The sequence below is a fragment of the Canis lupus genome, chromosome 4 (genome assembly GCF_048164855.1).
Source record: "Canis lupus baileyi chromosome 4, mCanLup2.hap1, whole genome shotgun sequence".
Classification (NCBI taxonomy): Eukaryota; Metazoa; Chordata; class Mammalia; order Carnivora; family Canidae; genus Canis; species Canis lupus.
In genome coordinates, this window is record NC_132841.1 from 10,715,267 (window position 1) to 10,727,787 (window position 12,521).

At 35.7% G+C, this 12,521-nt stretch overlaps 1 protein-coding gene across 2 annotated transcripts in view; it reads left to right on the forward strand.

Moving 5' to 3' along the window:
* Window positions 1-12,521, forward strand: part of NUP133 (nucleoporin 133) — a 53,981-nt gene that overhangs the window by 8,214 nt on the left and 33,246 nt on the right. For both annotated transcript variants that reach the window (XM_072823124.1, XM_072823125.1), the window contains exons 5-11: window positions 451-585; window positions 1,559-1,729; window positions 3,531-3,686; window positions 3,993-4,063; window positions 8,854-9,001; window positions 10,044-10,191; window positions 11,165-11,322. In XM_072823124.1, the coding sequence (XP_072679225.1) occupies window positions 451-585; window positions 1,559-1,729; window positions 3,531-3,686; window positions 3,993-4,063; window positions 8,854-9,001; window positions 10,044-10,191; window positions 11,165-11,322 (987 nt within the window). The remainder of the gene's footprint in view (window positions 1-450; window positions 586-1,558; window positions 1,730-3,530; window positions 3,687-3,992; window positions 4,064-8,853; window positions 9,002-10,043; window positions 10,192-11,164; window positions 11,323-12,521) is intronic.

Below are 12,521 nucleotides of genomic sequence, written 5' to 3' on the forward strand. Positions count from 1 at the left end.
CATGCTGAAGTAAGATAAGCTGGTGCTTAAAGGTTACATTCTATATGATTTCATTTGCTTGACATTCTCAGAAAGATGGAACACTAATGATGGAAACAGTGGTTGTCAGGGTTAGGATGAGGGAAAGATGTGATTATTAAGAGAGAGCACCAGGAAGTTTGGGGTGTTGACAGAATTGTGCTGTGTCCCTATATTGGTGGTAGTTACGTGGGTCTGTACATGTGTTAAAATTTGTAGAACTAAAAAAAAAAATTTTTTTTTGTAGAACTGCACAACAAAAGAAAGTAAATTTTATAGTCTGATAATTTTTAAAATATAAAAAGGAGGGGTTTTGTCCCCCCTAATTTTTGTTAAATAGTAAATTGCCCTGGTTTCTTTTTATTGGTGTCACCAGACTCCTAGTTTCAGGGTCTTTTTTATTGTGATTACTGACTGTTATATTGTTTCAAGGCTGTTGCTGTCATGGTTGCCACCAGAGAAGGAGCCATCCGCTATTGGCCAAGCCTTGCCGGTGAAGATATCTACACAGAGACCTTCGTAGATTTGGGAGGTGATAAGACTTACAGTTTCCTAACAGCAGTGCAGGTATACAATGAGTATTCTTTTATATTTATTGGAAAGCTGTGTTTTGGCTTGGGAGTGAGATGTAAACGACTAAAAATTGTTTTGAATAGACCGTACAGGCCAGAGGGGGATCAAAAAGAGGTGAGAAGAATGAAAGGGTCTAGGATTTCAATAGGTGGACAAAAGAAAGCCCTTCTCCTAGGACTCTGAAATACCAATATTGGATCATGGCCAGTGGTATTCATTTCTTTCAGAAATTTTCAGACAGTGACTTAGGAACCCTTAAATGGTATGAAGAATAGTTTACTAATGTCCACTCTGCAAGTTTGCCAACAATAAAGTGTGATACTCGATTTGTTGAACCTGCAGTATGGTGAACCTGTTTAAGGATCAGAATTAAGAAAACATGCAGTTGGGACTCCTGGGTGGCTCAGTGGTTGAGCATCTGTCTTTGGCTCAGGTTGTGATCCCGAAGCCCTGGGATCAAGTAGCAAATCAGGCTCCCCATGGGGAGTCTGCTTCTCCTTCTGCCTGTCTCTGCCTCTCTATGTCTCATGGATAAATCTTTTTTTAAAAAAAGAAAAATATGTGATTAAAAAAACAATTATAACTGAAGTTTTTCTTTTTCTTTTTTTATTTTAAAGATTTTATTTATTCATTCTCGAGAGACATAGAGAGGCAGAGGGAGAAGCAGGCTCAGGCAGGAAGCCCCATGCGGGACTTGATTCCAGGTCTTCAGGATCACACCCTGCGCTGAAGGCAGACACAACTGCTGAGCCATCCAGACATCCCTGAAGTTTTTCTGTGTAGAGTTAATATCATGTGAGTGGATTCATAATTAAATCATTTTAGTAAAATGACACTTAAAATTCTTTTTAGATTTGTTTTAAGGTATAGATGATAGATGATTTGTTTCTATGATCAAAGCATTTTGTGTTAATGTTCTTTATCTCAGTTGTAGATGCATAACTGCTTTCACAATATTTGTTCATAGGGAGGAAGTTTTATTTTGTCCTCATTGGGAAGCCAGCTGGTTCGGCTGATACCTGATAGTTTAGGAAAGATTCATCAACATATCCTACCTCAAGGACAAGGCATGCTTTCAGGAATTGGTCGGAAGGTTTCTTCTCTTTTGGGAATTTTATCTCCAAGTAGTGATCTCATCGTAAGTTGATAAAAATAATTTTGTTTTACAAGCTTGTTTCTTAGTGAAATCAGTAAGTTGGAAGTTTCCTATGATGTTGATATTGCCTCCGTATGAACACTAGTGTATATGAAATAGAATCTTTGATTTTTTTTCAGGGAAGCATGTTTTGATCAAATGAGTTCGTATTAACCAAACCCTTTTGCAAACCCTGTAACTTTAGTATTCTTAAATCATACAGATTCTAAGTAGAGTTTTTGAATTAAAATTGTTATATAAAATTATAAATGTGTTTAAGGACCAATTTTGGTTTTTAGATTTAACCAAAAGTGTGTTCTCCACTCCCATGACTCCAGCTGTATGTGTGGATGACTCAGATCTAGATCTGTCAGCCGGGCTTCTGCCTCAGGCTCTGGAATAGTGAAAGGAGGTGGACGAGAGCTAACGTGGAACATCTATTCTCTGCTAGGTGCTCTGTATTTGTTATCTGGAGTAATTGTTATGATGACCTATAATGTAGAGAGCATTCTCCCCAGTTTGCAGATGAAGATACAGCCTCAGGGACATTATGTAAACTGCCTGAGGTTGCACAGCTACTCTGTGGCAGATACGTGCCCAGGCCTCTGGGAATCAAAAGCACATTTTCTTCTCACTGTGCTGTTCGTCACTGCAGGTTGCTCTCATCATCCACTTTCTTGATGGTCTTTGGACCTAAAACCTGATGTGTCTGAAAACACATTGCTCATATTCCCTCTTCTCTTATGTTTTCTGTACCAGAAGTGTATATAAAACTCGTTTCTCTTTTGGGCTGTTTATTTCTGTTCATGACCCTGTCACTTTTTTTAGTAACCTCAATATAAAACCTTCATCCTGTATATATGTGTCTTCCCTTCTATAGCAAATTACTTACTTATCAGATACTATAGATTTGACTTCTACCATGTCTCATTTTAATCCCTATCTCTTGCTTCCATTGTTATGCCCTAATCTACACTCTTTTTAAATTTCCCCTAAGTTCTTCATGCCAGTTTAGTTTACTCACTGTTGGCCCCTTATCCTGTTAGTGGCCAGAATCATGGTAACAGGAAAAATGGAGAAAAGTAGGGCTTTAACTCAAAACAATCATGTGTGCCCAACTAAAAACATAACTGTACTTCAGAACCAAGTATATACTTGAAAAGGCAAAATAATCTACCTACATGGGGCACCTGGGTGGCTCAGTCAGTTAAGCATCTGCCTTAGGCTCAGGTCATGATTCCAGGGCACTGGGATGAAGCCCCATATTGGGCTCTGCCTCTGCCCTTCCCTCTGCTTGTGCTCTCTCTCTTGCTCTCAAATGAAATCTTTTCTAAAAAAAAAAAAAAAAAGAACTATGTACATATAACTTGCCACATTCATTTTCCTATAACAGTTCTTGAGTTCAAAAGCCATTGATAATATCTTGTTTACTAGATTTACAAACTCCTATTCAGGACTCTGCTGTGTGTTCGTAATTTTTCATTTGAATGTTATTTCTAATTCTTTTTTTGTTACAATCTACATTCCAATGTAACAGGACTACATGTTTTCTGAAAGACCTTATAACTTTCCCACACTGTACTCTTTTTGGGCTGTATACTTTTTTTATATTTCTGCCTATGGAAATCTTACCTTGCTTTCAAGGTCCATTTCAGGATCACTCCTTTTTTGAATCCTAAATGAAGAATTCTGCTAGGATTACTAATAGAATACTCATAAAATACATAAAACTTGAATTTCAGAAAAATAGTTCATTAACATTAGAACTTAGAAATCTGTAAACTTTTTTCTTCTCTCCATACAGCTTTCAAGTGTCCTTTGGGATAGAGAGAGAGCAAGCTTTTATAGCCTGACAAGTTCAAACATTAGTAAATGGGAATTAGATGATTCTTCAGAAAAACAAGCACATAGTTGGGATATAAATAGAGCCCTGAAGGAAAACATCACTGATGCTATATGGGTAAGGAAAAATAATATTCAGCTTTATAATTCACATTTTTGGTTATATGAGAATGCTAGTTTTTTAAATTGTTTTATTTATTTTAACACATTTCAATGCAATGTAATGTAGCTTTTAGCCATCAGATAAGCAGAAATGGGACCTTCAGTCTCTAGAAATACTGGAGCTCACTGATTTACTTAGTAGTTTTTAAAATGCATACATTATTTGATAACTCTTTGAACTATTTAGTAGGTGCTGGGACTACAGAGGTGAAAAACTGATCCTTACAGTCATGGAGCTTATGTTACTGATTTTTTTATATAGGGATCTGAAAGTAACTATGAAGCTATTAAAGAAGGGGTTAACGTTCGGTATTTGGATTTGAAGCAAAACTGGTAAGTAATTAGTTTGTCATCAAGAACATAGGTAGTTATTTGGAAAAATAATGTTTTTTGTAAAGTGATGAGCAGTCTTGCTATCTGTTTTTTACTGCTAATCTCATCATACTCTCATACCTTACTAAGTGGTTTAGTGTCCTTTTCTAGAGATGCTGTTTCTCTTTTACAAACAGGCAGTTTTCAGCCTTTGGCTGTATATTTTTATATTAGCTGTCTGCCCTAGTTCGAGACCAATCTTTCCTGCTGTCATGGCTGGAGCTTCTCTTACTTCATGCAAAGAGCCGTCCTCCCTGCTGCTGTCATTCTTTTCTGAGTGGAGATTCCAGGCATACTGTTGCAGCCATTTTGCTTTAGTAAGCCTATGTTTGTGGCTATATTAAAGAAAGGAAGGTGGGGTGAGATCTTGTCTTGGCAGTACAGGTAAGAACTCAGGGTTTATACTCAATGAATTTCCTCTTAAAGACAAGAGGAGACAATGCTCTAAGTCATGCTTAAGGCCCTAGGTTAGTCTGTTAAAGCTGAGCTTTTTCGCTGTGTTGCAGTTGTGTTAGCTTTATTAGCTGTCTTACAATTTACTTTTAATACCAAAGATTGTATGGAACTTGAAAACCAGTTGTAACATGGCTTCCATGAGAAAGTTCATAATGAGTGCATTATGGGTACTTGATTTGTAATTCTTCAAAACACAACTTACCAGAAGTTAAGGGCAATTTTTATGTATTTTAGAGTAATTTAGTTTAGTAGAACAAATTCTACTTGTTTTTTGGAAGGATATTGAAATTCTGTATAATTTTTCTGAGGCTCTTGAGAATGTCAGATCTTTTTTTATACTAGAAACCTCATATAAACTATCAAAGAGGTAGAAATAATAGTACCTATTTAATTTCCATAAATGGTTTAATTACATATAGTTTATGTGTTTTCATGTATCTCTACCAGACTTTCAGAAAGTTTAGAACTGCTGCTGGGACACACAGCCCATGTGGGCGTGTGATGCAGACATTTTTTTCACATAGTTTTCAGAATGGAGAAGTAGACTGCAAACAGGAAGAGAAACATGCTTAGGAATTGCTGTATTGGATCAGAGCCCAGGCTCCTCTCCCCTATTGTCATGTTTAACAAGATGCTTTGGGGCTTTCAAGACACAGCTCTCAGTTCTCCTTCTGGACCCTCTGGTGATCCATACAGTGTGTCCATGTCTGCATACATTTTTTTCTATTTAAGAATAGTGTTCATCTTCCTGATGCTCATTGGTGCTCCTTGCTGCTCCTTAATCTTCTGCTCGTTTTAGCCAGGTTTGCAACCTAAGCATATATTTTTAATGAATAGGCTTATAAGTTCTTTTATTAGATTATTATTGATATGGAACTCAGCCTCATTTTTGGTGTGAATTTGTGTTTTTGTTTTGTTTTGTTTTTAAGATTTTATTTATTTATTCATGAGAGACAGAGAGAGAGAGGCAGAGACACAGGCAGAAGGAGAAGCAGGCTACATGCAGGGAGCCCAATGTGGGACTCAATCCCGGCAGTCCAGGATCAGACTCTGGGCTGAAGGCAGGTGCTAAACCGCTGAGCCACGCGGGCTGCCCTGGATATTTTAAGTCTTAAATGTAGTATCTTGTGTATATTCACATAAAAATTTGTTAAATTTTTACTGGTCTGCAAAATTTAGATTATCTGTGTGTCTTCTGTGCTACCTAAAAGTGCATCGTTTTTTTCAAATGTGAAGATGTTTTTATAAAGATATCAAATACAAGTGGTCTAACACCAGTCTCTAAGGAATTCTATTTGTTAGACATATCTCTGTGATTTGGTGAGCACCTTTCATCACCCAGTGTTAGTCTTTAGAGTAACTTCAATATAGAACCTTACCATAGGTCTAACCAACTATACCTCACTCCTTGGTACATTCAAGACCACATTCTCTGGGGCCTCACTTGGTTCCTCTTTTTGCTTTGTTTTGTTTGTTTGTTTTTGGCTACACTATTTATAATTGGAAGTTGTATCTACTAATTTCCCTTATCTATTTTGCCCATTCCCTCAATAATCTCCTTTCTCGCAACCGAGAGTCCTTCATTTTTCTGTTTGTTCATTTGTTTTTAAAATTCCACATATAGGGGAAGCTTATGGTATTTGTCTTTCTGTGTCTGACCTATTTCAGTTAACAGAATATCTTCTAGTGCCATCTATGTTGTCACAAATGGCAAGATCTCACTCTTTTTTATAACTAATATTCCACTATGCATGTGTGTATGTGTGTATATATGTACTACATACATTGATACTTAGGTATATATATACACCCATATACACACACATCTTGTTTATCCATTCATTTGTTGATGGGCTTTGGAATTGCTTCCATGTCTCAGGTGTTGTAAACAATGCTCCAATAAACATAGGGGTGCATGTATATTTTCAATTTAGTGTTTTTGTTTTCTTTGGATAAATCCCCAGTGGTGGAATTATTGGATCATATGTTTTTTTAATTTTTCAAGAAACCTCCATACTGTTTTCCACAATGGCTTCACCAGTTTGCATTCCCACCAATAGAGTGTGAGGACTCCTTTTTTTTTCTCCACATCTTCACCAATACTTATTAATTCTTGTTTTTTATAGCCATTCTAATAAGTATAAGATGCTATCTCATTGTGGTTTTGATTTGCATTTTCCTGATGATTAGTGATGTTGTGCATCTTTTCATGTGTTTGCTGGCCATCTGTATGTCTTCTTTAGAAAACTGTTCAGGGCCTCTGCCCAAAAAATTGGGTTTTTTGGGTGTTGAATTGTTAAGTTCTTTATATATTTTAGATATTAACCCCTTATCAGATACATCATTTGCGAAATTCCATTCAGCAGGTTGCCTTTTGTTTTGTTGATAGTTTCCTTTGCTGTGCAAAATCTTTTTATTTTGGTGTAGCCCTAATAGTTTGATGTTAATTTTTTTCCTTGCCTGAGGAGACATATCCATAAATATGTTGTTAAGGCTGATGTCCAAGAGATTACTGCTTGTGTTTTCTTTTAGGAGTTTTATAGTTTCAGGTCTCAACATTTAGGTCTTTAATCCATTAGTTCCTTTTTACGTATGACATCTATGTCTTGTATTAGCTCTTTAGGTCACTGCCAGTATATTACAAATTTGGGCCAATATTTTTGGATTCCTTTCAAGAGTCCAAGTAGAAGTGATAAGGGTTCAGGGGCTGGGTGAGGAGAACGGTGGAAAAAGAAATGAAAGCCATGTTAGGATCACTTGATTTGGAGTGATACCAATTAGTCATCAGCTTGTTTTTTTGTTTTGGGGGCTTTTTTTTTGGCTTCTTATTTTTAGTTGTCAATAGAGGGCGCTTGCTCCCTGTTAATATTTCTGAGACTTGCGTGAAAGTTGCTAATAATAAATGCTACTGAATGTTTTGGAGGGGTTGAGATTAGAGACTATTCTTTGTTGAGGGCAATAATTTTGATAGACTTGAGAGGAACATACAAGCTTTAAGATAGGAAAAGGTTTGTTTTCATATTGAAATTTCTGTAATTAGTTGTTAAAATTAAAACCAAAATGATGTTCCTCCTAACCAGAGTAAGCTTTAAAGAACAAATTAGGCAAGGGTTTGGCAGCCTTTTTTGTGAGGGGCCTCAAACTGACTATTTTAGGCTTTGGGGGCCATGTAGTCTTCTAGGCTATCAATGATAGCATGAACTATTCTATCAACAGTAGCATGAAAGCATCTATGGACAATATAGAAATGAGTGGGCATAGCTGTATTCCAGTAAAGCTTCATTTATAAAAATTCACTTGGGCACAATTAGCCCTGAGGGTTCTCTTTTACCAGTCCTGCATTTGATTTGTTGATCTTTTTTTTTTTTTTCAAGATTTTATTTATTTATTAGAGAGAGAGAGAGAGAGCAAGCACAAGCAGGGGAAGTGACAGAGGGAAAAGAAAGTTCTCCACTGACAGGGGAGCCAGACCTGAAGCTCAATCCCAAAACCCCTGGGATCGTGGCCCAAACCAAAGGCAGGTGCCCCTGTTGATCTTTTTTTAAGTCAGATTTATTGAACTGTGCTTTACGGACAGTAAAATTCACCTGTTTTAGTGTATAATTTAATGAGTTTTGACCAGTGCAGACTCAGTCATTTGTAAGACCTAGTCAGTATATGGAATAGTCCATCACCTCCAAAATTCCCTCATGCCTCTTTGTAATCAATTCCTCCTTCACCTTCAACCCCTGGCAACTATTGATGTATTTTCAGTCCCTGTAGTTTTGCCTTTTTCAGAATGCCCTATAAATGAGATCATAAAGTTTAAAGCCTTTTGAGACTAACTTCTTTCACTTCGCATAATGTATTTGATACTCATTCAGTGGTTTCTTTTTACTGCTAAGTAGTGGCACACTGTAGAATTACCAGGTTTGGGGCAGCTGGGTGACTCTTGATTTCAGCTCAGGTCATGATCTCAGGGTCGTGAGATTGGAGTCTGCTTGGGATTCATTCTTTCCCTCTGCTCCTCCTACTCATACTCTCTCACAAATAAATAAAATATTTTTAAAAAGATTACCAGGGTCATCTATTCAGCAGTTGAAGGATATTGGGCTTCCATTTTTAGGCAATTATGAATAAAGCCACTATAACAATTTGCACACAGGTTTTTGTGTGAACATAAGTTTTTACTTTTTTTGGGCAAATATCTAGGAGTAGGATTGCTAGGTCTTCTGGTTAGTCCACATTTTAACTATATAAGAAACTGACAAGCTGACTTCCAAAGAGGCTATAGATCTTTCTCTTTTATTGATTAGTGATGGGCTCCTGATTTTGGCAGCTGCATGGCACCCAGCAGACAATCCATGTCTCATTTATTACTCTCTGATAACAGTAGAAGATAATGGCCACCAAATGTCAGATGCAGTAACTGTAGAAGTCACTCAGTATAATCCACCTTTTCAGGTAAGATTTCTGTCTGCAAATTAAATTAGGAATGACAGTAATGTAACAAGTTGTTTGTGTGAACCATTGCAGGGTCAGGTTCTTTTGAGAGATTGACCTGCAGGGCTTGGAAATATTTTTAAATAGCTAGTTTTTAGGCATTGCATTTTGTTTGTCATCTTAGACTTGTTCCTTTGCACAACCTTAGCTAAAAAGAAATGAGAGTGGAAGCAGCTGACCGTAAGCAGTTGTTTAAAATTGTAAATATTCTTGAATGATGATGATGTTCATAAGGAAAAGCCTTAACTGTAAATTCATTTCATTTAGCCTTAAGAAGTATAGTATCTAAAAAAAAAAAGTATAGTATCTAATTTTGTTAAGTCTTTATTTTTAGTATGACTCTAACTAAATACTGTAAGGAAATCGTTTATTTTTTCCTTTTATTTCAAATAAACCTTATTATGCAAGAAAAACATGCTCAGTGTTAAGATTTTTCAGGCAATGCAGAAGAGGTATAAAGAAAACAGTTTCAGAATAAAATCATGGAATACCACTTTTAATGTTTCATTTATAAAATTACTTCTTTAATAAACTATATATTTTTAGCATTTGATTTCATTTAATTAGGTCATATTTCTTTCTGTTTCTGATTTTATATATGAACAAATTAACTCAATTTTCTTGTGCTCGATAGCTTCACAGTGAAGTAGGAGCCAAAATGTTTACCAAGAATCGCTTACAAAGTATTTGCCAATTTTAAATCAATAACATAGAAAACTAATCTTTTAATTCCTCACATTTGTTAGAGGCTTTTAGTTAAAATTTCATCACCATGGAATTTTCAAAATTTGTTGATTTACAACTTGACAAATTGTTTCTCCAATTGATGTTTATAAACTTACTCTGTGTCATATTTTGTAAATCATCCCAAGGGTAGTGTTTAGGTTTTAAAAAGGACAATCTGAATTATTTTATCATTTTCATGAGATAGTATATAAAAATGTAAATTTGCAAAATTATACAAGTATTTTTAATTCTCATTAATGTAACCTTTAATTTTCAGTCTGAAGACTTGATTATGTGTCGGTTGATGGTTCCAAACTTTTCAAATCAGACTGCGTATCTGTATACTGAAAGTGCAGTCTACGTGTGCTCCACAGGAACTGGGAAGTTTTCTCTTCCTCGGGAAAAAATTGTCTTTAATACACAAGGTACAGTATTAGTTTTAGAAAGGATGATTAATGATTAATCATAATTAGTCATTCTTAGCAGTTTTTATTCTCTTTCATTCCATAAGTGTTGTTTTAAGCATGATACCTCTAAATGTTATTGAGACATTCAGTACTATAGCAGTAGTAGCTGGAAGTTACAAACCCTACTGAAAAACTGAAAGGGTAGTAAAATTCCCAAACTGTTATGTTTGTGGGCAAAAACATAGTAATGTTTTCCCCCAGAAGAGGCCAAGAAGCAGAGAACTGACATTAAAAGAAGTAATTGTTGATTCCTAATTAGACTAACTTATTACTCTGAGCTGATGGTCTTTAAGTTTGTTCAGACTCCTGGTTAAGAAGAATCCCAGGTGCCCGACTCATGCAAGGGGGCCAGAATGGAGGCACAGGACAGGGGGAGCCATCCAGAAGTGGAAAAAAAGCCAACCAGGCAGTCTAATCAGGATTTTTATCTTAAAGAGATTGGGGAGAGGGGAAAATCCAAGTAAGGCATGGATTTTGAATGGAACCTAGATTTTTCTAGTTTTAACACAAGAGCCTAGACTTTGAGTATTGAGATTGTTATCAAGGCATTGAGCAACCTGAGACTTTTTCCCTTCTCCATTGGCCTATTTAATAAGTAAAGACAGAGGGCAAGAGGACTCCCTTGAATTGGAAAAAGCTGTCATCTGAGTTTTGCAGAATGAATAATTTTATTTTTTGGCTGATTATACTTACCGCTATCTTGCAAGGCTAGTTTTTAATTGTCCCCAAAATGAAGGACACAGAGCTTGTTTTTTCAAATAACAACAGGTTCCTGACATTTGATCTAAAATTAAAAAGCTGAGTTCAAAGTAGGAAGAATATTGTAAAGGGAAAAAAAAGTTCTTAATATATCAAGATGATTTTCTGTTGAGGGCAGTAGATTTTAGAAAGAATTTTATTTGTTATGTATGTCTGTATATTTTCCTTTTAGGAGATAGTATTTTAGGAGCTGGTTCCTGCGGTGGTTTTCCTATCCTTTTTTCTAGAAACAGTGGATTGGTGTCTATTACTTCAAGGGAAGGTGTGTCCATATTAGCAGAAGACCTTGAAGATTCTCTAGCATCTTCAGTTGCTGGACCCAGCAATGAGGTAATTTGGTTCCATAAGATTTTAAGATTTTTATCAGAGTATTTCCCACAGATGTTTTAGTTTAACAGTTTTAAAAGAGTTGTGATGAAAAAATAATTCCTTCATCTCCTCTGTCCTCTTTTCCAGTAGCAACTCCTTTTAAGTCTTTTAGCTGTTTCTATCTGTTTCCATATTTCTAAGTAATATCATATGTTGCTATCTCTTAATTCATCAGTTTTAGACATTTGTTGATATCCTATTACAGGATAAGGATTTAGGGTAATCTGTAGTCCTGCCTCTGCATTTATCATCCCAGTATAAATTTTTTCCCTTTAATAACAATGTGAATATTACTTATAGTTCACTGAATCAAGTAGTGTGCTGATTACGTGTCCTTCATTATTCACCTTTATGTGATTCTCGGAGTGTTTAATGGACCAATTTTATATTTCCTTTCACTTTTCTTTAATATATGGCCCATCTTCTCATGGCCTCCAGGAGCTCTTTAAATGCCTGTATGGTTTTCCTCACAGTCAAATCTTTAGAAACTCTGCATCTACTGGCATCTTCGAAACTTCCTTTTCATTATCCACAAATCCTTGCCAGGACTTGTGTCTGCACCACACACACACCCTGGTTTGCCTGTCTCCTGTCTGCTCTGTAATCTTTCATTCCTTCTTCTGGTTTCCATCTTTATGTGTTGTAGTTGGAATCACAGATGTTCAGGTGGTTGCGCTTCTGGCTATTTTGGGATGATTTTGACAGAGTGGGATAAAAACCATCAATTTTTTTTCTTCATCTAGAATTACGAAATACCCTGATCTGGGTATTTGTATCATTCTTTTACAAGAGACTAAAAATACCACTTGAGGTCATTTCCATTTGAATACAATATGAAATATATAGACTATTTTTAGAGTTCAAAATTAAAATAACTTGTTAGTTTCAACAGAAGGTAACAATTTTTTTTTACTTTTATTCATTTGTAGTCATGTGGTTTTTATAATACTGCTTATGTTCTGAAGCTTAGAATATTCTTCTTTGAGATTTTTCTAAATCTGTTTAAGCTTGAAATCAACCATTTTCCTTAGTAATATCCATTGCGATGAATTGTGTAAGAGCAAACCAATAAAAAGTTGTGTGGCTAATGATGAAACCCCCAGATAGTTTTATTTACAATATAATTCCTAAATTATATATGCCTTTTTTTTTAACTGTAT